Source organism: Trichomycterus rosablanca, chromosome 15 (assembly GCF_030014385.1).
Source record: "Trichomycterus rosablanca isolate fTriRos1 chromosome 15, fTriRos1.hap1, whole genome shotgun sequence".
In the NCBI taxonomy this organism is placed as follows: domain Eukaryota; kingdom Metazoa; phylum Chordata; class Actinopteri; order Siluriformes; family Trichomycteridae; genus Trichomycterus; species Trichomycterus rosablanca.
Window position 1 is genome coordinate 5,019,083 of NC_086002.1, and position 23,787 is coordinate 5,042,869.

General features: G+C 37.3%; 2 protein-coding genes across 2 annotated transcripts; both read left to right on the forward strand.

Moving 5' to 3' along the window:
* The first annotated feature begins 5,050 nt into the window (after positions 1-5,050).
* On the forward strand, positions 5,051-6,141 carry LOC134329548 (P2Y purinoceptor 8-like). The gene is made up of 2 exons (XM_063010833.1): positions 5,051-5,287; positions 5,374-6,141. Exons 1-2 carry the CDS (start codon positions 5,051-5,053, stop codon positions 6,139-6,141), a joined length of 1,005 nt encoding a protein of 334 aa, XP_062866903.1.
* A 3,914-nt stretch (positions 6,142-10,055) lies between these two features.
* On the forward strand, positions 10,056-23,298 carry zgc:136472 (uncharacterized protein LOC678514 homolog). Its single transcript, XM_063010646.1, has 11 exons — positions 10,056-10,236; positions 12,186-12,392; positions 13,027-13,160; positions 13,564-13,701; positions 15,217-15,324; positions 15,439-15,564; positions 17,181-17,378; positions 20,432-20,552; positions 21,650-21,831; positions 22,716-22,805; positions 23,201-23,298. Exons 1-11 carry the CDS (start codon positions 10,056-10,058, stop codon positions 23,261-23,263), a joined length of 1,548 nt encoding a protein of 515 aa, XP_062866716.1. The 3' UTR covers positions 23,264-23,298.
* The last annotated feature ends 489 nt before the right edge of the window (positions 23,299-23,787 follow it).

The following is a 23,787-nucleotide window of genomic DNA, read 5'->3' on the forward strand; positions in this document are numbered from 1 at the left end:
ATGAGAAGAATCTCACAATCACATTTATACTGGCCATTAAGCCTTCAATAAAAAGATCAGTATTTAATAATGTGTTGTTTTCATTGCAGAACTAAAGTGTGTAGTCATTCATGGCAGACCTGTGCTGTTTGTGGTTCTTGGACTTCAGTGCACAGCAGTCCCCAGGTATAGTCAATCATAATCACTGTAAGAAACAGAAGAACATTGATTCATTTTAGACAAGTGCATTTCAGCCTTGTGTACGGAGAGACACACCCAGATCCGCAGTTTTTCCCCACCCCCAGGCGCCATCAATCAGCTAGCAGAGGTCGTAGTGCATCAGTTACGAGGAGTCCCTATCCGGCTTAATACCCCACCCCTATATGAACAACAGGCCGATCAGTGTTCATGTGGCCGCTCAGCCCAGCCGAATGGCAGGGCTGAGATTCGATAAGATGAATTCGAAATCCCAGCTCTGGTGCGCTAGCGGGTGTTTTTACCACTGCGCCAGACTTTTTAAAAATTCTTCTATTAATATTCTAATAATATTAATTATTCTATTAATAGACTCTACAAAGAGATGGGCATGTTGTTGTTGCAAAGCAAGGTAATGTTAAAGAGTGAAAGTCTTAAGTTATGCTCAGTTTTGAGAGATTTTTAATGTCACAGCATTGAAGAATGGTTTGCTTTTGTAACATAACAGTTTAAGAAGTTTGAATTTGCATATATGGTTTTAAATAAATACAGAGAAGTCACCAGCTACAGTTACTTTTAATCATTCATAAAAACGGTAGAACTGATTTATATATTTTTTTGTTTTATTTATTTATTTTACAGAGAAATATATTATGATCATTTGGTCACAGAAAATGAACAGTCACCTCTTTTCAAATGTAAAGTATTGATCTCAACAGTTTTAGTTAATGGTCGGGTCTTACTTTTGGACCTTGCTGCTGTTTTAACCTTACAGATTTTTCTGAAAGCCTCCTGCCTGCTCTGAGCTGACTGATTCATCTTTAGCCTATAGTGTTGGCTTTTGAAGACTCAAAGCTCATTCATTTCAGTGCTCAGAGTCATAAGGAAAATACTAATCTGTGTAACTTGGTTTCTGAGAAACTGAGAAATGTCTTTTCCATTCCCCGTTCTGTTTGTGAATTTTCTCATGTGAATTTTATTTTTAGTTGATTAGGTGTTTAGTTCTCCAATGTGTTTTAAACAGAAATGATACACAATATTTGTAGTAAATTTATTTATTTATAGACAAAGATCCTATAAAACAGCTCACTGACACACCTTTATACTGGGTTGATACATGTTCAGCAGTGATTTGTTTCACAATCTTTACAGCCTTTTGGAAACGTTTAAAACTATTTTGCACGACATGAGAAAGCAATGTCGGCCTATTTCTCTTTACAGAATGGGGACACTGAAGGACTTCTTCTATTTGAACCACAGCACGGTTACTTTGGCACTGTGGGTTGAGTCAGTGTGCTTAAACTTTTTCCACAGTGTGTGCTTTCTAGCAGAGGAGACCACACCGGTCAACCATTTCATTTCTCATGGATTTTAACATTATTACAGCATTACCTTGAGGTATGTTCAGTGCAAATGTGAACTTTATAATTGATGTGAACTTCTCTATAATTCTCCTTTAAATTTATTGACACTTTTTGTGTGTTGGGACAATCTTTATTATTCTGTTAGACCTAAGAGAAAGACAAGCTGTTCATTGTTGTGATTATGTTATTGACTATTAACAAGCTGAGCGAAGTATGCATGAGATTATACATAAGAGTTTTAATCGTGACGTTCATGTAAACAGAGATTTTAAATGCCACAGTCACATAAAAATGATTTTATTTCATAACTTAATAGTTTAAATTAAACAGTTTTTGACATGTACACAGACATACCTAGAAAATTTATAGACTTTGTTTAAAAAAGTTTGCAGATCATAGGTGTGGTTTCCTGAACGTGAACTTCCTGCGTAAAAGTGTCAAAAGCAGAAGTCTTTCTCTTCTGTTACGTAATGATGGCTTTTAGTTAACAATGTGTTTGGAATAAATCTTCAGGTGGTATCTGATACATTTACAGTCAAGACCATATTCTTCAGTTTCTTTAGGTATGTCTTAATTTTTCTTTTTTTTTATACATGTAACAGATTAGTGAGTTTGATCATTTTTGTCAGGTGATAATTTAATTAAACAAGTAAAATAGTCCTAGAATTAAATGATGGTCTTAGAATAAATAAAAATGTGCTATTTCATAGTAAATATATTTATTTATTTATTAGGTTTAATCATAAGATAAAAATTTTTTTTGTATCCTACAAAGATAAATGTTTGTAATGTTATAATTCTGTTAAAGATATCACGAGTTTAAATAATGTTATAATTTCATTATAACCCAGTTCTTGTTGTTTTACATGCAAAACTACTCCCTCAAACACTAGAAGTGAAAGCATGGTGCCGTTAAAAGTTTATAAACATCACTTCTCTAAAAAAGTTCCCACAGACACATGGTGTTTTCCAAAATGTATCATGCAGGTATAGAATTTTCTAAAAGTACCTACATTTTGGGGAAAAAAATATACATAAAATGTACAAAAATCTAATTAATGTTTGCTTACAATGAAACAATTTGTCATTTCACTCTTAAAGCAAATTAAGTTTGGTATTTTTTAATTATACAAAAGTAATTGTGCATAATTGAGTTTAATAGTCTACACTGAAGCTTCTAGATATAATCACGATTACTAAGCTGATAAACAGAAAGTACAGTTGTACATGGTTAAACTTTGTCAGTGACAGCTCACTTTATGTGAGGTAAATCACAGAAAGCCAAGTCATTTCTAGAAGTAGAGCCACACCGGCTGAGATTTGAGTCACAGACTACAATTGTTTACTTAGTGCTTAGCCGGAGCATCAGTGTGTTCTGTTTTGTTTTTTACTTCTGAAAAACTGAATGCTGAAAACTTTTACCTTTAACACATGAACCCACCAAAATCAAGCCTTTGTTTACACATCATACATGGAAAGCAAAACATACCCGAGATGCCATTACAATCTTAGAACCTTTTAATCATTTTTGACCCTATTATCAGTTTTTGCTTTCTTTACATACTTCAATTATTTTAGTACTTAATACAAAATAATAAAACAAGTATTGACTAATATCAGCATGAATGTTTATAGATTTTCCATGTTTTGCTTTATGAGGACTTGAGAAAGGTTGAAACAGTATGAACAAATGCTAATAAAAATAGAAAACAGTGATTTGCAAAATCATTTTGATCTAAAATTAAAGGATTACTGGGCAAACAAAATATATGATTTATTATGATTTATTATATTTATTGTTATTTATTATACGTATATTAGTCCTTATTCTCTTTATTAGGTGTGTGTGAGTATATATATACAGTATATATACAGGTATATATATATTGTATAAATGTTTGTCTATATATAAATTATATATATATAGTGTGTGTATATATATATTTAAGTTGAATTAAAATCAGTGTTTTTTACAATATTAAAGTTTTGTTTTTTATTATTATATTATTGTGATTTATACACCAATTACGCATAACATTATGACCACCTTCCTAATATTGTGTTGGTCCCCCTTTTGCTTCCCCATACACAACAAACTATGATGCACAGTGTATTCTGACACCTCTTTATCAGAACCAGCATTATCTTCTTCAGCAATTTGAGCTACAGTAGCTCGTCTGTTGGATCGGACCACACGGGCCAGCCTTCGCTCCCCACGTGCATCAATGACCCTGTTGCCAGTTTACCAGTGTTCCTTCCATGGACCACTTTTGATAAATACTGACCACTGCAGACTGGGACACACCCCACAAGAGCTGCAGTTTTGGAGATAATTTGACCCAGTCGTCTAGCCATCACAATTTGTCGCTTGTCAAACTCGCTCAGATCGTCACGCTCGCCCATTTTTCCTGCTTTTAAAACGTCATCTTTGAGGACAAAATGTTCACTTGCTGCTTATCATATCCCCCCACTAACAGGTGCCGTGATGAAGAGATAATCAGTGTAATTCACTTCACCTGGTGGTCATAATGTTATGCCTGGTCAGTGTATAATAGTGGGCCATTTCTTTAACATACCACAACACATATAGTTTATATAAATGACATTAGCATTCACCAGTAGACCAACCAACCTGAAATGGTCTATGTACGTAACTTTTACCGACTATTTTCAAATGATTGTTAATGGTGCATTAATTGGGAACACTGTCGTTACTGAACGTACATAATGCATAAACTTAATACTCCTGTTAGTCAGTGATGCTTTAAAGATTTGTGTAAGCATATCTGTGTCACATGTGCAAGTATTGTGGCAGCCTACTTTCTACTCAAATATGACAGAACATTCCCAGTATACAGAAGAGAAAGTGGACAGACAACGAAAGTGTACGAATGAAAGCTGGTGTCACCCACGCCTGCGACAACCACGTTTTCAGGAAACGAGTAAAAAGAGGCCACCCAGAACAAGTCATGGTTTCAACGGCAAAGGCAACATTGTGGTTAAATACAAAACCATAATCAAATACACATCCATCCAACTGGAGTGAATTAACACTCAAATAAGGCGCATGCGACTGCCAGTTAAAAAAAAACTGGCAGATCAATCATCTGCGCCTCCATTCTCCCTTTGCCAGCCATAAATGATGGCCCCTTTGCCAATGTCCATAGTGGGTGGGCCTGTAAAACACAAAATATGAGTGTGTTAAACAGAAGGATCTTCAGCCTTTTTTCTTTCTTTTTTTAAGTTTCCTACAATGCCACTTCTGTCCATGCTGGACTGTTTGCTTGGTCCCGCCTGTAACCTTCAAAATCAGTCCTGCACAGCATGTTTTTTCATCAGGACAAGAGGGTCATATAGTAAACCAGGGATTTACTGTGTTCTTTATTAGCACCTGTGGAAAGAAACTGAACTGAATAGAATGTTCTGTTTACAAATACTGATATCTTGACATATTACATTATTTTAAAATTTGGTTTTTTTTCTTTAAAACCCAGCTCACCCGATTTCACATAATGAATCAATCAGCAGTTGCGGATGTCGATAACGCCACCCTGGAAGCGCTCGTCAGCCCTCTTATGACTGTCGTCGTGCCTGTTATCTACATATCAGTTTTTGTTATTAGCACTCCCTGCAATGTCATTGCCTTCTTCTTGCTCTGTGGCTTTACGAAACGAGCAACACCTACTGTTATCTACTCCATCAACCTCTGCCTTGCAGATCTTCTCTGCAGCATCACACTGCCTCTTCAAGTAAGAACTTTCAATATAATTCATGGTCAGAAATTGTGTCATATTCCAACTTATCAGGGGTTTAATCACTTGCCTGATTTGACCAGGTTGACTACCATTTTCGAGGCAATGACTGGCGCTTTGGCTCAGTGATCTGTGGGATTTCTACAGCAGCTTTCTACTGCAACATGCACTGCTCCATCCTCACAACCTGTGCCATAGCCCTGGAGCGGTACTGCGGTGTTGTACGACCTCTGAATACCAGGCATCTGCGGAGCACCCGAAAAGCCATCTTCATCTGCCTCCTCATTTGGGGTGTAGTTTTTACCTTTCAGACTCCATATTTTCTCCATGATTTCACTCGGACTGTCCCTCAGCTCGGTATTACTACCTGTTTTGATGTGCTTCCCAAAGGAGTCTTTAAAGGCGTGAAAGGATATCTTTATTTCACTAGCATATATTTACTTTTCTATGTAATACCACTGGTTGTTTTAGTCATTTGTCACTTTCGCGTGGCACATGCCCTTACAAAAACGGTTGATGCAGGGCTCCGCCGGTCACGCAAACGGACCCAGGCTGTAGTGATAGTTGCAGCTGTTTGTTTTCTTGTCTGCTACCTACCAAATATGATTGTTCAGCCCATTCACATGGTTTATCGAAAAAACAATCACAGCCTGTATGCCTACTACAAGTTAACTTTGGGCCTTAATAGCCTTAACTGCTGTTTTGATCCTTTTGTGTACTATTTTGCCTCTCGGGAGCTCCGGCAAGCATTTTGGAGGTTCTGCTGTCGACCTGACAGGGAGGAACCTTTCTCTGGTAATTTGTCTGAAATCCCCAGTGGTACCAGAGGGATTTCAAGTAACAGTTCGTAAAAAAACTGTGGCTTAAACATAACTAGAAAATGTTTAATGGGAGGAAGTACAAATGAAGGGCAGCTGATTATGAAAGTCGAGGACTTTCCCAATAAATTTCAGTGGTTCCTCTGTTGCCACTGATGAACTGGCTTTATGCTTTTTTCTTTAGTCTTTATTCTTCCAACTTTATTTTTTTCATGTTTGTGAATGAGCACAGCTACATTATAGTGTCCAGAATCAGTAACTTGCTAATGTACTGTATAGAAGAAGAATGCCTTTATTTGTCATATATACATATACAGATGTACAGTACAGCTATATCCCAGCTAGTTTGGAAGCTGGGGTCAGAGCGCAGGGTCAGCCACCTTACGGCGCCCCTGGAGCAGACAGGGTTAATGGCCTTGCTCAAGGACCCAACAGTGGCTACAAGGCAGAGCTGGGATTTAAACCTTTAACCTTGGTTGATAGTCCAAAGCTCTACCCACTAGGCTACCACTGCCCTGGACTTTATGAATGGTATATAAAGAAATACCAAGGTAAATAATTATTTCCAGGAGAAAGATTTAGTTCTTCACTTAATTCCTCCTAGTTGAATCAAAAACAACTCAATAAGCATTTAAACATTGTTCTCCAGTCATTATGCTAGCTAAAATGTACTAGGACTGACAGTTGACCTCTAGGGTCCTGACCTCTTATGTACCTGGGGCCATCTTCACATACATTATTTATTTGCTTTATTATATGTACAGTTTATTTACCATGCTGGTAATTTTTGTACTTAATCACTTCTTAATCTATTTGCTGTTTCACCCAGTGAATCAGACCCATGGCAGGTAAAACAGACCCGAGTCATCACTGCTGCATTTTCCTTTTTGCCAAATATCTCACAGTTGTGATGATATTCATGTCTGGCATAAATCCAATTTAGCGCTGGGTAGGAGATGTGAGCGCATCTATAATAAGCTCATTCACAATCATTATTCCTGCACTATCTATTCTGTAGCATCACTGTCATCTTTTTGTTCTTTTCTCCTCCTAAGCCTCTTAAAAGTCCTCCTCTCTCCTAGGTTTTTCACCTTATGAGCTCTTTGCACTTTTTTTCTTAGAATTTTCTTCGAATTTTGTCATTAGGATGAACTCTTTGCACTAGGAATTATTATGAGTACGACCCCTGGTGCTTGGCTACACATTGGCTTGTTTGGTACTTGTTTAAACTTGAATTTATTCACATGCTAAAAATAGTTACTGGTGTTGTATAAAAGGTTTAAAAGTAGTAATCTTTAAAAGGTCACATTTGGAGCTATCTGATTGCCATTTTGTAATTCTGCTGAGGTGTGACAAGTATCACTTTGTTTGTATCTGCTAATCTGACACAATGTTTTGAGACTGTGAATGCTTCTATGAACGGCTCTCTTCAGGTCATGTCAATTGTTTTTCTCAACAGTTGAAGGCTGTTTAGACTCAAAAACAAAGTACTGTAATCATGAAGCTTTCACCGCCATGCTTTACATGAACAGCAACACAATTTATTCTGTTTGTAGTAGAGTTGGACGTTTCCTGGATCTCCCAGGTTAATGATTCAAATCTTCATACTGAATCAGGAATCACGAGTCCGAGGTCTCAATTAACCCGAATCCTATGAGTCCTCTGACTGGCTGCTGCTAAGTACACAAGGCGAGTGAGCAGACTCACCGGAAACACTGTGGACTTCACTCCAGTCCGTGAATCTAAGTAATAAGTTAATATTCCAATAAACAAGTGGTTAAACACACTGGTGTTTGTTATGTTGCTGATTTTATGCACATGCTATTATTATTATTATTATTATTTTTATTATTATTATTATCAGTAGTCAACGTATAGATTAGTAACGCAGCATAGTTTCTCGTAAGCAAAAACAACAACAAAATATAGTTATATTATTATTAAAATGCAAATTACAATTACAAATTAAAATGCAAATGCAATTACAGGCTACTTCAGGACTGTATCACTTAAGGAGTATCATAGCCGTTCCCCATGGTAATTTATTGACTTTTTGGTGCCACTGTGGCTGCCTGACTGGGTCAAGTTACCATGGCAGTTTGTTGTTGACCATCCTCCTTGAACCCTTGACCCATTAATAAACCCATCTGATTGGTAGGTGAGTCCACCTCCACCTCCCTCTCCCCCATCCTTGTCCCTATCCCCCATGATCAAGATTCCACTTAGAAAAAAGGGTTAACTTGTCACTGACAAGAGAAGTGTGAGGTGCCAGGAGAATTAAGAGAGAAGGATTTATTTACAGAAGATGAGTGCATGGAAGACAAGTGATATTTGGATGAATTTTCATGCAGTAAATCAATCGCAATCAAGATGTCAGTACAAGTGACTCAAGTGAACCGGATCACTTTACTGAGTGACTCAGATTAACCCAAGTCCATAAAATGAACCGAATTTACCAACACTAGTTTGTAGCCACGTTTTTGTTACAGACTTTCTAATATTTATACAGTGTCATCTAGTGGTGTGCTTGTGTAATGCAGATACAGTAAGTTAAAGCTGTGGAAAGCACGTTTAAAAGCTGTTTTTGTAGTGCAATAGACACATCTAGCGTTTGTTTAATGTCTATATTCATCTTATTTTTGTATGTTTTGTATTAAACTACTTGAATGTATTATCTTTAATGTCACTATGTGAAAAGAAAATGAATAGCATTTTTGCTTGTCTTGTAGTATTACACTTTGTCATATTAAACCAAACACAAACTCACAGCAGTACAATTTGTCTTTCTGAGTGCACACCCACCCAGCTTTAAAATACCAATGCACAAAGAATTACAGAACTGTAAGAGGAAGGACACTAAAAACGTACGCTGGAGCTCTGGCCAGCTTCTGGTTTATTCGAGATAGCCAGATAAGGCTAAGATAAGGGACACAAGATGTATTCCAAAACAAACAATGCTTCCTTTATTCCTCATAAAGTTAGGAGATTTCTGAGTCAAGGCAGTTCATTTATATTAAGTATAAGCAAGTATAAGTAGGTGGATGCATGTGCTCTGTTCCTTTTTACATTAGACATTTATGCTTCTGAGAGTTTATTGACTGACGTAAAGGCCTTGGGTTCAAATCCTCAGTCAGGCTAGAAGTTTGCATGTTCTCCCTGTGTTTGCATGATTTTCCTACAACAATTGATGCTACTTATACAGTATGCAGAGAAAGAACCATCCAACAGGTTCTTCCTTTCTGTCCAGAACTTTGAGCTCCTTTTGTAACATGTCTACATTCCAAATAGGCTGGCAGGCTGTGCCCAGCTGCCTAGCCATAATGGGTCAGCATGGGGCATGGAGGTTTCTTTATTTGTTCCCTCATGAGCAGTCTCTGCACTTCAGTAAGTGTTATTCACTTGTGGTGGTGAGGCTCTTTGTATACCGGCCTCGTCACTGAGCTCTTTACTGGGTCCTTTCACTTCTTCAATCCTCTCAGTTAAGAGTGGACTGATGATTAGAATTGTTTTTTACAAAAACAAGTATGTGTTCCATCCACTTGATGACAGAATCACACTACTATGTGACTTTCCTTACAGATGGAGTACAGGTTCAAAAAATATAAGTCTATAATAATATGTGGCTATAAATATCATTTTTGTATAACTAAGAAACATTTATTAGACTTGAACTACAAAGCCTATACTGCTCTGAAAGTTAAACTGAGAACAGAGCAAATCCAAATAACATCAGTCCAGACTGAAAGATAAGGTCACCCTCCTACTCCTTGCTGCTAGCGGCACGACTAATCTGATTTTTGCTTCTCTCCAATTGGTTATAAGCAATCTATTACCAAAGTACACAGTGATATCAGCTACTACCGAGTCATTAAACCTACTTCCCACCTCACACCGAACCTTTCCTCACTCTAAAGGTCATCAAGCCTGTGAGTCTGGTGTTTGTAAAAATGAAGTTCACACAGATGTCTGGGTTTGTTCTGTTGTGTCTCTTGCTGTGTGCATGTACGTACAGAGTACTGTCTGAAAAACATGGTAAACCGATTCCAGAAGACGAAGATGTGCTGGTACTGACCGAAAGCAACTTTAACCAAGCCCTTAAACAACATGATCAGTTACTGGTGCATTTCTGTAAGTATGAGTGTTTACCTTTAATAAAGTACTGACTACCGTAATACTACTAATACTAATTTAATTAAGTACTGACTACCTTGATACTACTTATAACTAATACTAATAATAATTTAATTAAGTACTGACTAACGTAATACTAGTGGTGGGCGGATCAATCCAAATATCGATATTATCGATACCAACGTTGGTATCGGAATCGGATCGATTCTAGCGATGGGATACTTTAGTTTCAGTTTTTTTCTCCGCTACATTCAGTACGTTCATCCCGTTTTATCCAAAAGTAGACGTGTGTGTGTGTGTGTGTAGTGTGTGTGTGTGTGTGTGTGTGTATACACACTTTGCTCCTCCTGCTCCGCTGTGTTTTACTGTCGTGCCGTCACGTGACTAATCGACACTGAGAAAATACATACAGCAGTAGGTAGTAGTAGCAGAGGCAGAGAGAAACAGTGGATACTTTCATCAGTAAATAAAAAAAATAATTAAGTTTTAAAACATTTGTTCTTCAGTTATAATGTTGTACTGTACTTTGTTTAAGCCAGATAAGAAGTGCAGTGAAAGTAATGAATTTAGTTTTATTATATTATTGTTTATGAACAAAAAACTTTCACTGAAAAAAAGAATTGACGTTCTTGACTATTTTCTGCTCTTTATTTTACAAGAAGCCAGAGAGTGCAGTGAGAGTAGGAATTCTGTTTTCTTATTATATAATTGTTTCTGAACAAAAACCCCAGACTTCATTAAAGTTTATTACATTAATAAAATTACTTTTTATTCGCCTACAAACTGTAGTGGGTTTTCACTAATGAACGATTGATTAACTAATGAACACAAAATCATTTAGTAGTCAAAGCATATTGATGATACAATAAATCATGAGGGCGGCACGGTGGCTTAGTGGGTAGCACTGTCGCCTCACAGCATGAAGGTCCTGGGTTCGAACCCCAGGTGGGGCGGTCCGTGTCCTTTCTGTGTGGAGTTTGCATGTTCTCCCCGTGTCTGCGTGGGTTTACTCTGGGTGCTCCGGTTTCCTCCCACAGTCCAAAGACGTGCAAGTGAGGTGAATTGAAGGTACTAAATTGATATAAATGATATAAACTTGTGAACTGATAAACCTTGTGTAATGATGTTGTACGTTCCTGTCATGAATGTAACCAAAGTGTAAAACATGACAAGGGCCAAATTGTGATGGCTAGATGACTGGGTCAGAGCATCTCCAAAACTGCAGGTCTTGTGGTGTGTTCCCGGTCTGCAGTGGTCAGTGTCTATCAAAAGTGGTCCAAGGAAGGAACAGTGGTAAAGTGGTAAAGGCTCATTGATGCACATTGGGAGAGAAGGCTGGCCCGTGTGGTCCGATCCAGCAAATGAGCTACTGTTAAAGCTACAGTTAAAGCTGGTTCTGATAGAAAGGTGTCAGAATACACAGAGCATCACAGTTTGTTGTGTATGGGGCAACAAAAGGGGGACCGACACAATATTACGAAAGTGGTCATAATGTTATGCCTGATCGGTGTATGAGGTTTGGGTAAATATTGGAGGAATCTAGAAAAATTTGAAATCTTTACACATGTATAGTCAGGAGAACAATAAGCTTATCAACACAACTATACTAAAAAAAGCCTTGCACATTATATACAAATCATTTTGTGACTATCTGCTAGTATAGTACAGTTTAGTATTGTGATCACAGATTACATTAGGTTACATTAGATAAAACATGTATATGTAAGTAATGAATACAGGAGTAATCTGGCAACATTAGCAGCTTATTAGTGCTTTATTTAATAGTCTCATATTCTCACATAGGGTTCTGGGTTTAAACCTTGCACCACCATACTAAAATGGTACATATTTCATAATTGTGATTAAAATGTTACATTATTATTTTGTCTTTGTATTATAATGATCACAGTGGGATAAATATACTGTATATATTTGTTTCTTTTTAGATGCTCCTCTCTCTGGTGAGTCTCTTGGCTCAATTCTGGAGTTTGCAAAGGCAGCCAGTGACCTTAAGGAAGCGGAGCCAGATGTGAAACTAGGAAAGGTTGATGTATCTAAAGAGAAAGAGCTTTCCAAACTATTAAATGTTACCATGGTGCCATCATTACGGCTGTATCTATCTGGGGACAAGTATAACCCTGTTTACTGTCCAGGTAAGGTTAAAGAATACTGTTAACATATATAACTGATTTAACATGATTCATTCAAAGCTCATTTTATTGTTACTGGGTTACTGATATAGTTCTTATCCCTATTATTTTATATATATATACTGTATATACTGTATATATATACTGTGTATATATATATATATATATATATATATATATATATATATATATACACACACACCAATCAGCCACCACATTAGATATTTGAAGGTGAAGTCATACTAAAATGGTCCAAATTGTCCATTTACAAAGCCATCCAACCTCAATCCAATTAAACACACTGGGATGAATTACATCAGTGTTATGGTCTAACATCAGTGCCTGATCTTTAACATGCTTCTTTGACTGTTTGGACACAAATTCCTACATCACACACTGTAATCTTGTGGAAAGCCTTTCCAGAAGAGTGGGGGCTGTTATAAATGCAAACGAATAAGAACATTTAACATTAATGCCCATGATTTTAAAATGTGATGTCATGGTAATGTCATGGACAGATACCCTCATACTTTGTTTTCAATTGGTTCTTATATTAATTAGTACAAGTAAATATTGAATTCATTACTTTTAGACTCCTAATACAGACGTACTACTAAAATTGCTGTATTCTGTTTAGTTCTGAAGAGCTCTACATCCATCCTAACATGGCTCAAGAGGAGAAAGGGCCCTAGTGCTGATCTTATTAATGATCTCAGCCAATTAGAGAGCTTTAATGCAGACGATGACCTGGTTGTTCTTGGATTATTTAAGGTGAGATTGTTTTTATATCATATAGTGCCAAATTCTTCTGAGAGACTCAGGAGAAAATAGTTTGCCCTACCATTAAATCATCATCTAGAGGAACCACAAGCCATGCTGTGACTGGAAGCTGGAAGGTGATTGACCCTGCTCTCTTCTTAGAAGGGTTTTTTGTCTTCCTTGTGAATTATTCAACAAGAGCCTATTTCAGGAGTTCATGTGTATAGATGAGAGCAGTTGTGGCTTTTTTCCTAAGCATGGTCAGATGCCTGAAATTACTCCTTTTTGTGGAAGCACGTGTTAGTCCTCACCTTCTCAGATTGGTGTCTATATGATAGATATGATAAAAAAAAACTAGAATTTGATCTTGTTGATCTTAAGTTGATCTTGTGTGTGTGTGTGTGTGTGTGTTTAGGATCTTAAACAGGGCACAGTAAATGTTTTCTTTGATGTGGCTGCTGATGTTGCTGACCTGCCCTTTCTTGTCACCAAAAGCAAGGAGATTTTCAGCAAGTATAAAATAATTGCCGACTCAGTTTTACTTCTCAGAAAGGTAAGATTGAGAACAATGATCTTCTCCAAAGAGAATATAAATAAAAATACAAAGTGGCTTATTGAATTTACACCATATGGTCAAAAGTATTAGGAAATCCTTCCTACTTAATAAGCTCAGATATTTTAAACACACCCATTCGTATAGGATGTATAAAATCAATCATGTGAAATAAATGACATGCCACAGCTTGGAAAAGGTCATTTCCCTCGCTCCAGTATGAGTGCGTAAAGCAAGCTTAATAAATACATGGGTTTGAGTAGTTTGGTGTGGAGAAACTATACGAAGCCCTGACCCTTAACTCTGTTAAAAAGCCCATGAGATGATCTGAAACATCAGCAAGATCTTCTTGTTTAACATGGGTGCCTGACCTCCAAGTGTTTTTCGACAGAATAGGCTTGATTTCCCATAGGCATACTCCAAAATCTTGTGGAAAGCCTTTCAAAAAGAGTAAAGGCTGTCAGTGCTCTAATAAAGTGAGTGGTGATGCCACCATATCAATGCCAAGCTTAACAAGCTCATTGTAAGGTGTCTGGATACTTTTGGCCATTTAGTTTATCTTTGATATAAATAAATACTTGTGTGTGTATTAAGAGTCTGATACTGAGATCTAATTTAAATTTGAGATGGTAAACATGAGATTAGCATGTTACATAGTGTGTCAGAATATTAACAACACCAGCACAAATTTAGGATCATATTTAGGAAACTTTCTGGTGTATAAAGTCCACCAAAACAGTTACTGTACATTTATTATTACAGATGATTACAATGAAATAAATCACTGAGCATTTAATTATGTTTTTTGATACTGAAATCCTGTGTGACTAATGAACGCTCAGTAACAGTTAGTTGACCTGATGGCTACTGGCTTGAACTTAAAAAGGAATATTTGCCTAATGCCTGACAGATGTGAGCTGTTTTTGTCCAACAGTTTTCCATCTTAGGATTTTAATTCCCTTCATCAAAATACATTAAAACATTGACCTTTCTGCTTGGCTGACTACCAATGTAAAGCTGGCTTGACTGTGGACAGTGTTACCGATGTTCCAGCAACTTCCATCTTCCATAAGCTCAATTTTCTAAAAGTTATTCAGGACAAAGACATACGCAAATGTCATGCAAAAGTTTTGCAAAGATAACAAATCAGTTTGCATTTCCACCACGTCAGACAAACACACGCGCTGACACACATACACAGAAATTCACTGGGAGATAAAGTACAAAATAAACCACATCCTACCACCAGACTTGATGTTTTGGTAAGGCACAAGAACGTGAGGTGTCTTAAATGTCTGCAGATCATAGATATTTTAATAGTGGTAGTGGTTAATAATAAAATAGTTTTTATTAAACCAAATACATGTTTTGATTGGTTTAAAATTACCTGTTCAGGGACAGTTTGATGTTTAACTTCAGACTTTTTAATGACTTGTCTGAATGAATGTGTTCTTAATTTAGGCAAAGATAATGACAACATTTCTTAAATGTTTTTTTTCTGTGATGCTGTGCAAGTCCAAACCTGCAGAAAAGATTGAGATGACGGATAACATAGTAAAAAATGACATTATTCACTTCATCAGAGTCCACGAGATGCCTCTGGTGTCTGAATACAATGGAAAGGTGACTGATGTTGTTTTCCTCTTAATAAATTAACTTCCTACAATAAACAGCTTCAACAGCTTTTCAAATTCTCAGTATATAAACCTGTTTATTTTTTATTTTGACATTTTTCAGACTTCATCTAAGATTCTGAACTCTGTGGTGCAGAACCATTTAATTCTGTTTATTGAGAAGGCTGTCAAGGGATACAAAGAAATTTATCGGGCCTTTAAAAGCACAGCCAAGGAGTTCAGAGGCAAGGTACGGTACAGTAATTATTAAATTAACATACAGTTTGTGCTCATCATTTCAGTAAAGCATTCTTTCAGGCTTTAGATTCTGATATTAAAAAAACCTTTCCCTTTCAGAGCACTACTCACTAATTTCTACCAGCTATCATTGTGACAAGAAATGTAAAACAGTTGATTTACTATTTGTAATTATATACAGTAGACCCCCTTACCTAACCTTTTTTTAATGTCTTAAATGGTCTTTTTTGTTATAAATACAAGTATATTTTCCCTTAAATCTTTAATTATAGAATAGACATTCCTGTAATAAACAATAATAAACAACAATACACAGTAGTACTGTACATAAACACACACCACATTTTAGTACAGTACATGTGCTGTATCATACACCATAATACATTTCCTTCTTTTTTATAAAATATATCTACCAGAAACAACAATAACTCTCATATTTCTCTGTTATTTCCTTCTTTATTTCAATAGTGTTGTATTTTGTAGGTGTAATTGCACTAAAGAAAGAATACTTTACTTTCTTCTTCTCTCTCTCTCTCTCTCTCTCTCTCTCACTGTCCCCTCTGTCTGAAACACAGTGACAGCTACTGGCAGGACTAATTATGCAACAACAAATAGTGATAGATTTATTTTCTCAACACTACGCTTTCTCGGCACCTTATTGTGGACATTTTAATATTGAATTTTACAAAATATAAAGAAAACACCGGGAAAAACACAGTCCGCTGTCCGAATGTTTACTCACTGTTTATATACTCACTGTTCGTGATGTCACGTTTTTCGCGCATTTTGGTTCGTAATCCGAAATTTGTTTGTGCGTTAAGTTGAAAAAGATCGCTCGTAACCCAAAATGTTTGTTTAGTAAACGGTTCGTAACTCAAGGGTCTGCTGTATTTTATTCAAACAGATGCATAAAATTATTTATCGGGTATCCAGTCTCCAACCTCTATAGAAAAAACACTAAAAGAAGAATGAGTAGCACTAAAGAGTTTGGTGACTTTAAATGTGGCACTGTCAATAGATGACACCTTTTCAGGTTGGTTTGTAAAAAACAAAAACAACTGTAAACCAACTGTAATGTTCACTGTACATGTTATTATTGTAAAGTGTCTGCCCCTAATTGCTTTATTGAAAATTCACATTCATGCCTATAGTTTTGGAAGAAGGTTGGCAAGTAATGAATCCTGCAGACTTCCAATTATTCCACCTCCCAGAAACATACACTCTCTGATGAGATATTTGCCAATAAAGTGCATGGAAACAAAGAGGGTAGAGGGACAAACTCAGTTTAAATTAAATGAGCCAATCTATGCTTAATAAAGGCGTAGCCCAAATTATACCAGCTGTTGAAAGCTGGTGTTTATAAATTGCACACCACTGTACTTTGCAGTATGTCGCACTATAGTGCACTTTAATTGGTTTAGTTAAACATATTTACTAAATAGAATGGATTTTGAGATGCAGCTTGAAAATTGCTTGTATGAATATACAATGATGATTCTTAGGGCCATTGGATTTGGTGTAACTGCATGGTAACTAACAAATCTTGGTAGGCATGTTTTATATCATACATTCAATAAAAAATATTTATAATGAGATATTCCTTTTCAGGTTTTGTTTGTGCTGGTTGACTCTGGTGAGCCCCGGAATGGACGTATCATGGAGTATTTCCGTGTGAAGAATGAGGAGGCACCACTGATCCGAATGGTTAACCTGACAGACAACTTTCAATATCAGTTACCTTCAGACCAGCTGAATATAGAAACCATCACTGACTTCTGCCTGAGTTATGTACAGGGAAAAGCCAAGGTGGGAACATGCACCATTCTCAAATCCAAACATTTTCTTTTAGTATTTATAAGTGCAGTGAACACATGAGTTGATAAATTTGTAATATCAGCAAATTTAGCTTTTATTTATTTGCAATGTAGTTAATTTGGATTAAAATATATTTATGTCTTCCTTAGAGTTATATATTTCTGTTTCTCTATTAATTACTGGGGCGACACGGTGGCTAAGTGGGTAGCACTGTCGCCTCACAGCAAGAAGGTCCTGGGTTTGATCCCTCAGGTGGGGCGGTCCAGGTCTGTGTGGAGTTTGCATGTTCTCCCCGTGTCTGTGTGGGTTTCCTCCGGGTGCTCCAGTTTCCTCCCACAGTCCAAAGACATGCAGTCAGGTGAATTGAAAACACTAAACTGTCCACGACTGTGTTTGATGTGGCCTTGTGAACTGATGAACTTTGTGTAATGAGTAACTACCGTTCCTGTCATGAATGTAGCCAAAGTGTAAAACATGACGTTAAAATCCTAATAAACAAACAAACAAAACAATTAATTACTGATTCTAAGTTCCCTTAAAAGTGAATAGAATAGAATGTATTTGTCATATATACATATACGGGTGTACAGTAGAATGAAATTCTTTCTTCGCATATCCCAGCTTGTTTGGAAGCTGGGGTCAGAGCACAGGGTCAGCCATTGTACGGCGCCCCTGGAGAGGGTTAAGGGCCTTGCTCAAGGGCCCAATCTTTCAACTGATAGCCCAACGCCCTACCCACTAGGCCACCATTGTCCCTATTTGAAGGTCATTATATGTAATTAGGAGGGTGGAGTTTTGGACCCACGGGCAGAATAAAAGGGAAAGGGATTGAATGTATTATTTAAAAACAGTGCTTGTGAGTGATTGGATTAATCCTCTATTTTCTCTCGCTGGCCCGAGGTGAGATTAGAGCTCAACACCTCTATAAAAGCTCTATATCTAGGGCAGTATGCTATCCGGCCGCTAGGTGTCGTTAAGCGCCTATATCTCAAAAGGTGAAAAATCGGAGACGAATCGATTCTGCTCAAAGGAGTTGATCATTGGAATCGATTCTGCTCAAAGGAGTTGATCGTTGGAATCGATTCGTGCGGATTATAATGATTGGTAAACAAATAATATAAATAAAAATAGAACTTGAGCAGCCCTCGGACCTTTTAGTCAACACGACTCACGTCCACGCTAACACTGGCCCTTATATTTAAAAAAAAAAAAAAAAGAAAAAAGTGAAAGAAATGGCTGCAAAAAGTGAGAGGACTTTGAATCAACCTGACAAAACAACTCACAGCAAACAACTACAGTATTTAAAATAAAGACTTCTCGTTATTAGGAGGAGATAATCTAAGTGAATTATTGTAACAATACTCCAATCAAGTGTCTATACCATATGCAGAGAAATTCCACTTAAAAAAGAAAGGAATGTAAACGAGCAAGCTGCTCCAATAGTTAGACATTTAGTTAAACCTCATCTTCAATTAAGCATGTAGTGAGTTTCCACATAATATTGAGAGACTTGGAAATAGAAGACATTAGCTGCGTCCGAAATCGCATACTTCCATACTCAATAGTACGCGAAATGAGGACGCGAGAGCGGTTAGTATGTCCGAATACATAGTATACACAAAGAGGTACGCAAGAAGTACCCGGATGACCTACTTATTTGGCAGCCATGTTTGAGTATGCAAGCGATGCACACTTGCGGTCTGCTAATGTATCCCATAATGCAACTAGAGCTGCATAGGCATTCGAAGCGTAATAAGAAACAAGAAAGATAGCATCACTTGACGTTGGAAAGATGGCGGATGTAGTACGTAGCGGTGTTGTGTGCATACTGCATACTTCTGTACTGAAAGTATGTACTTTTTTTACTGGCCGAGTAGTGCATACTTCCTCCAATCTAGTACGTACTCTCTAAGTATGTGATTTCGGACGCAGCTATTGTGTGATGTTACGATTAAGCAATAAAACAAATTCGGCTCGTGCCTGCAACCAAATCACAGCCGTGATGTTATTCGTAATAACACACGACCTCAAGTGTTCTATTGCTTTTATACAACAGTTATTACAAAATAAAGAAAGAAAATAAATCAAAGCAGCCCTGAATTTCATATTAAATATGCTTTAATATTGACAATACCTTCCGCCAAAAAGTAGTTCCACAACTAATAAGTTGCTGCTATGCAACAGCAAAAATTCCCTACCCTGCCTCAACACAGTAGGCTAAAAAAGGCATATAGTTTAACACTACAAAGCAGACATCCCAAGTTGCAAAAACTCATTTCAGGGAGGTAAGAGAAACAAGAAGAAGAAGGCAAGAACCTCCGAAGGGAAAAAAAAGAAATAAAAAATCTCTCGCACACACCAAAGGTTTTGGGTGATAACAGAACTTCTAGGAGCTGCTAACTGGGCTATTAAGCTAACTGTTCGCGTTACAAACACATTAATGTTCCCTACATAGTGCACTAGATTGTGTATCAGATCACGGATTTATGTTCCCTACATAGTGCACTAGATTGTATATCAGATCACGGATTTATGTCCCCTACATAGTGCACTAGACAGTATATTAGACAATTGATTTATGTTCCCTACACAGTGCGCTAGATTGTATATCAGATAACGGATTTAAAACGCGATCGGGAAAAAAGTCGCGTGCGCGTTTGTGTACATGAAGCTTGTCGTTACTGGCAACGCGTCAGCGGAGTAATACAGTTGTGGTGAGAAAAGGCCGTGATGTTATCACGAATATCAGCACAGTTAGAACGCTTCTCAACCAATCAGATTGTAAGGTCGGAACTAACTGTTGTATAATGCACTACAGATCATGCACAGGTCTGTTTTGCATTTTACATTTTAACTCTAAATTCTATAGGTTGAAACAGCCCCTGGTACTACAGATAACTATTGTATATAGAAAAATAACTTAAGCACTGACATAGTTATTGACATATAACTTAAAAAAACATTTGTAACATTGCATATTATTTTCAATAGCTTAAACATGGTTCTCTAAACATTACATATTGTGTGTGTGTGAATGTTCATAGCCAAAGCTACAAAGTGAGCCAATCCCTGATGGCTGGGATAAGCAGCCAGTGAAGGAGCTGGTGGGGGTGAACTTTGAGCGAGTTTCTTTCAACCCAAAGAAAAACGTCCTGGTTCTCTTCTGTAAGTGACAACACATTATGTAAATGAAACATAATTCTGTATATTTAACTTCACACTGCTATCAGATGTATAAAATCAATTATAGAAATAAATTCTATGTTTCTATTGTCTTGTAAACAGTTTGGTGAATGAATGCCCTGTACCTGCCCAGCATGATTGTGTATCTGTGATTACTTGTATTGTATTAAAACCACCTCCTTTTGTCTACACTCACTGTCCATTTTATCAGCTCCACTTACCATATAGAATCACTTTGTAGTTCTACAATTACTGACTGTAGTCCATCTCTTTCTCTGCATGCTTTGTTAACCCCCTTTCATGCTGTTCTTTAAAGGTCAGGACCCCCACAGGACCACTACAGAGTAGATATTATTTGAGTAGTGGGTCATTCTCAGCACTGCAGTGACACTGACATGGTGGTGGTGTGTTAGTGTGTGTTGTGCTGGTATAAGTGGATGAGACACAGAAATGCTGATGCAGTTTTTAAACACCTCACTGTCACTGCTGGACTGAGAATTGTCCACCAACCAAAAATATATTCAGCCAACAGTGCCCCGTGGGCAGCGTCCTGTGGCCACTGATGAAGGTCTAGAAGATGACCAACTCAAACAGCAGTAATAGATGAGCGATCGTCTCTGACTTTACATCTACAAGGTGGACCAACTAGGTAGGATTGTCTAATACTGTAGAGTGGACAGTTAGTGGACACGGTATTTAAAAACTCCAGCAGCGCTGCTGTGTCTGATCCACTCATACCAGCACAACACACACTAACACACCACCACCATGTCAGTGTCACTGCAGTGCTGAGAATGATCCACCACCTAAATAATACCTGCTCTGTGGTGGTCCTGGGAGAGTCATGACCATTGAAGAACAGGGTGAAAGGGGACTAACAAAGCATGCAGAGAAACAAATGGACTACAGTCAGTAATTGTAGAACTACAAAGTGCTTCTATATGGTGAGTGGAGCTGATAAAATGGACAGTGAGTTTAGAAACAAGGAGGTGATTTTAATGTTATAGCTGATTGTTGTTTGTAGTCTTGGAATCTTACAAATAGACAGTATGAAAGGAAATGTATTTCTCTTTGTCCAGATGCACCATGGAATCCTGAGTGCCGAGCGCTGTTTCCGTTATTAGAAAAGCTTGCAGAACACTACAGTGACAGTGAAGACGTGGTGGTTGCCAAAATTGATGTTACTGCAAATGATGTAAACATTCGTATGTTAGACAGATATCCAACCATAAAGCTATTTCCTGCAGTTTATGCCGAAAGGGTAAGACATTCTAATTTAATGTATTTTTTATTTGCATAAAAAAGAAAACACTTCATGTTTCACTTCCAGCCTGAGTTGCAGTGTCCCAGTATCTCTGTGTTTGCTTCCCAGGTGCTATGGTTAAATTAAGCATAGCATTAGAATAACACAGGGATGAGGCAAAATCATAACATGGTTCTACACATAGCATAATTCTGTTCACCTTATGACTGACATGCACATTATAAACACACAATGACTGTGATAGGTGTTTTATGCTAGGTAGCCAAGCTTCTAAACCAAAGATTATTCCTTAGCATTAGTCTTTGACATTACCAGGCCATAAGCAAAGCATCTGGGTGACACTGTCACAGACGAGAAAACTTTTACATCACATCGGGTCAAGAGGCTGCCATGCTACAAAATAGCCTTTGCTTTAAAATTGGCACTTTAAACCTATTCAGGTTTGTTTCTGATCACAGACAATGAGAGCTGGGGCTTTTACCTGACACAACACCCCCTAAGCCCATGGCAATGTCAAGCTTGCAAGGCTGTAGACAATACAATCTGTGTTTCACCCAAATCCTGTTGGACATTCCATTCCTAACCCCTGGGCTTTAATTAGTAGCTCACTTCTCCTATTTTTTCTTAACAACAGCCTCCACACTTCTAGAGTTTGTGCAGGTCTTTAGAATTTATTCATAAAAAACTCATCAAACCATGTCTTTTTGGACCGCAGTCCTTAAAAATGCAGCCAACCTGACTAACAAGTGACCTGTTAATAATTCGTTTTTTCTCTATGTCTATATACTGGTGGTAGGAGATGGGGTGGTGGTAAAAGACCTTTTAGTATGGTTGTGCTTAAGAATTCATATTCCTTCCTCATCCTTTGTTATATTACTTAGGTGATCCACTATTCTGGCCAAACCGAACTGGAGTTAATAGTTGAGTTTGTAAATGCAGAAAGAGAGAGAGCCACAGAGGACAAAGCCAAGGTCAGCTATTCTTTCATTTACCATTCTTTCTCTCTCCCTCTAACCTTTTCTATACATGCTGGTTAACTGGCCATTATCAGCGTATGTGTTATTTAAAAATACAGAGTATTTGACATGGTATTTTACTCAAATTTTAAGGTGCACTGGTTTATGCATTCTAGCAGCCTACTCGTTTGCTTTTTGTGTAAACCAAAAAAAAGGGTGAGTACTGACAGCATGGGAAACTTTGTAACAGCATGTGTAAAAACACTAGGCCAGGACATTATTGCTAAACGTAACTCAGTATATACTCTGGGTGCAAAAGTGTCTTTTTACTTGAATTCACACTCACGTCTATACTTTCTGCCTTTCACTCTGCATTTTACTGCATCTTATTTATTGTCTTAATCTTACAGGAGGAAATAGAGAGGAAGAAATATCTGGATCAACAGAAAGCTCTAGAAAAAGAAGAACTATAGAGTACACGTCTAATTAAATGGCCTTTAGGTTTGAAATCAATGGAAAAAAATCATAAATAATAAAATTATTTAAACAAAAATATCTGATCATGCTGACTTTTGTGGTTTGTCATTATTTCATTCATGTTTTTGAAAGCATCACATCATCACAGCTGCTATGGTTGCACAGCATTTAGTGTGCCACACAGCTCCAGGAATGTAGGTTTTATCCTTGTTTGGGTGTCCTCATTGTGGCCATGCTGGCCAGCAAAATTACACCTGGCACCTCTGTTTTAAGACAGGTACTAGACTATTGATGGGAAGGTTAAGGGTTCAAGCCTCACAACTCCCAACTTGCAATTGTTAAGACACTGTCTCAAGTGTTAATCTTTTAAATAAAAGTGTTTGGCAAATACAGAATAATAAACGTAAATATACTGCTTGTGTAAATTTATGTGAAAAGTGTGTTACGTGCCCAGGCACGTATGGGTTTAGTTTATTGTTAACTGTGTATGCTCCATGGTGATTGAAACTCTTTTTGTCCA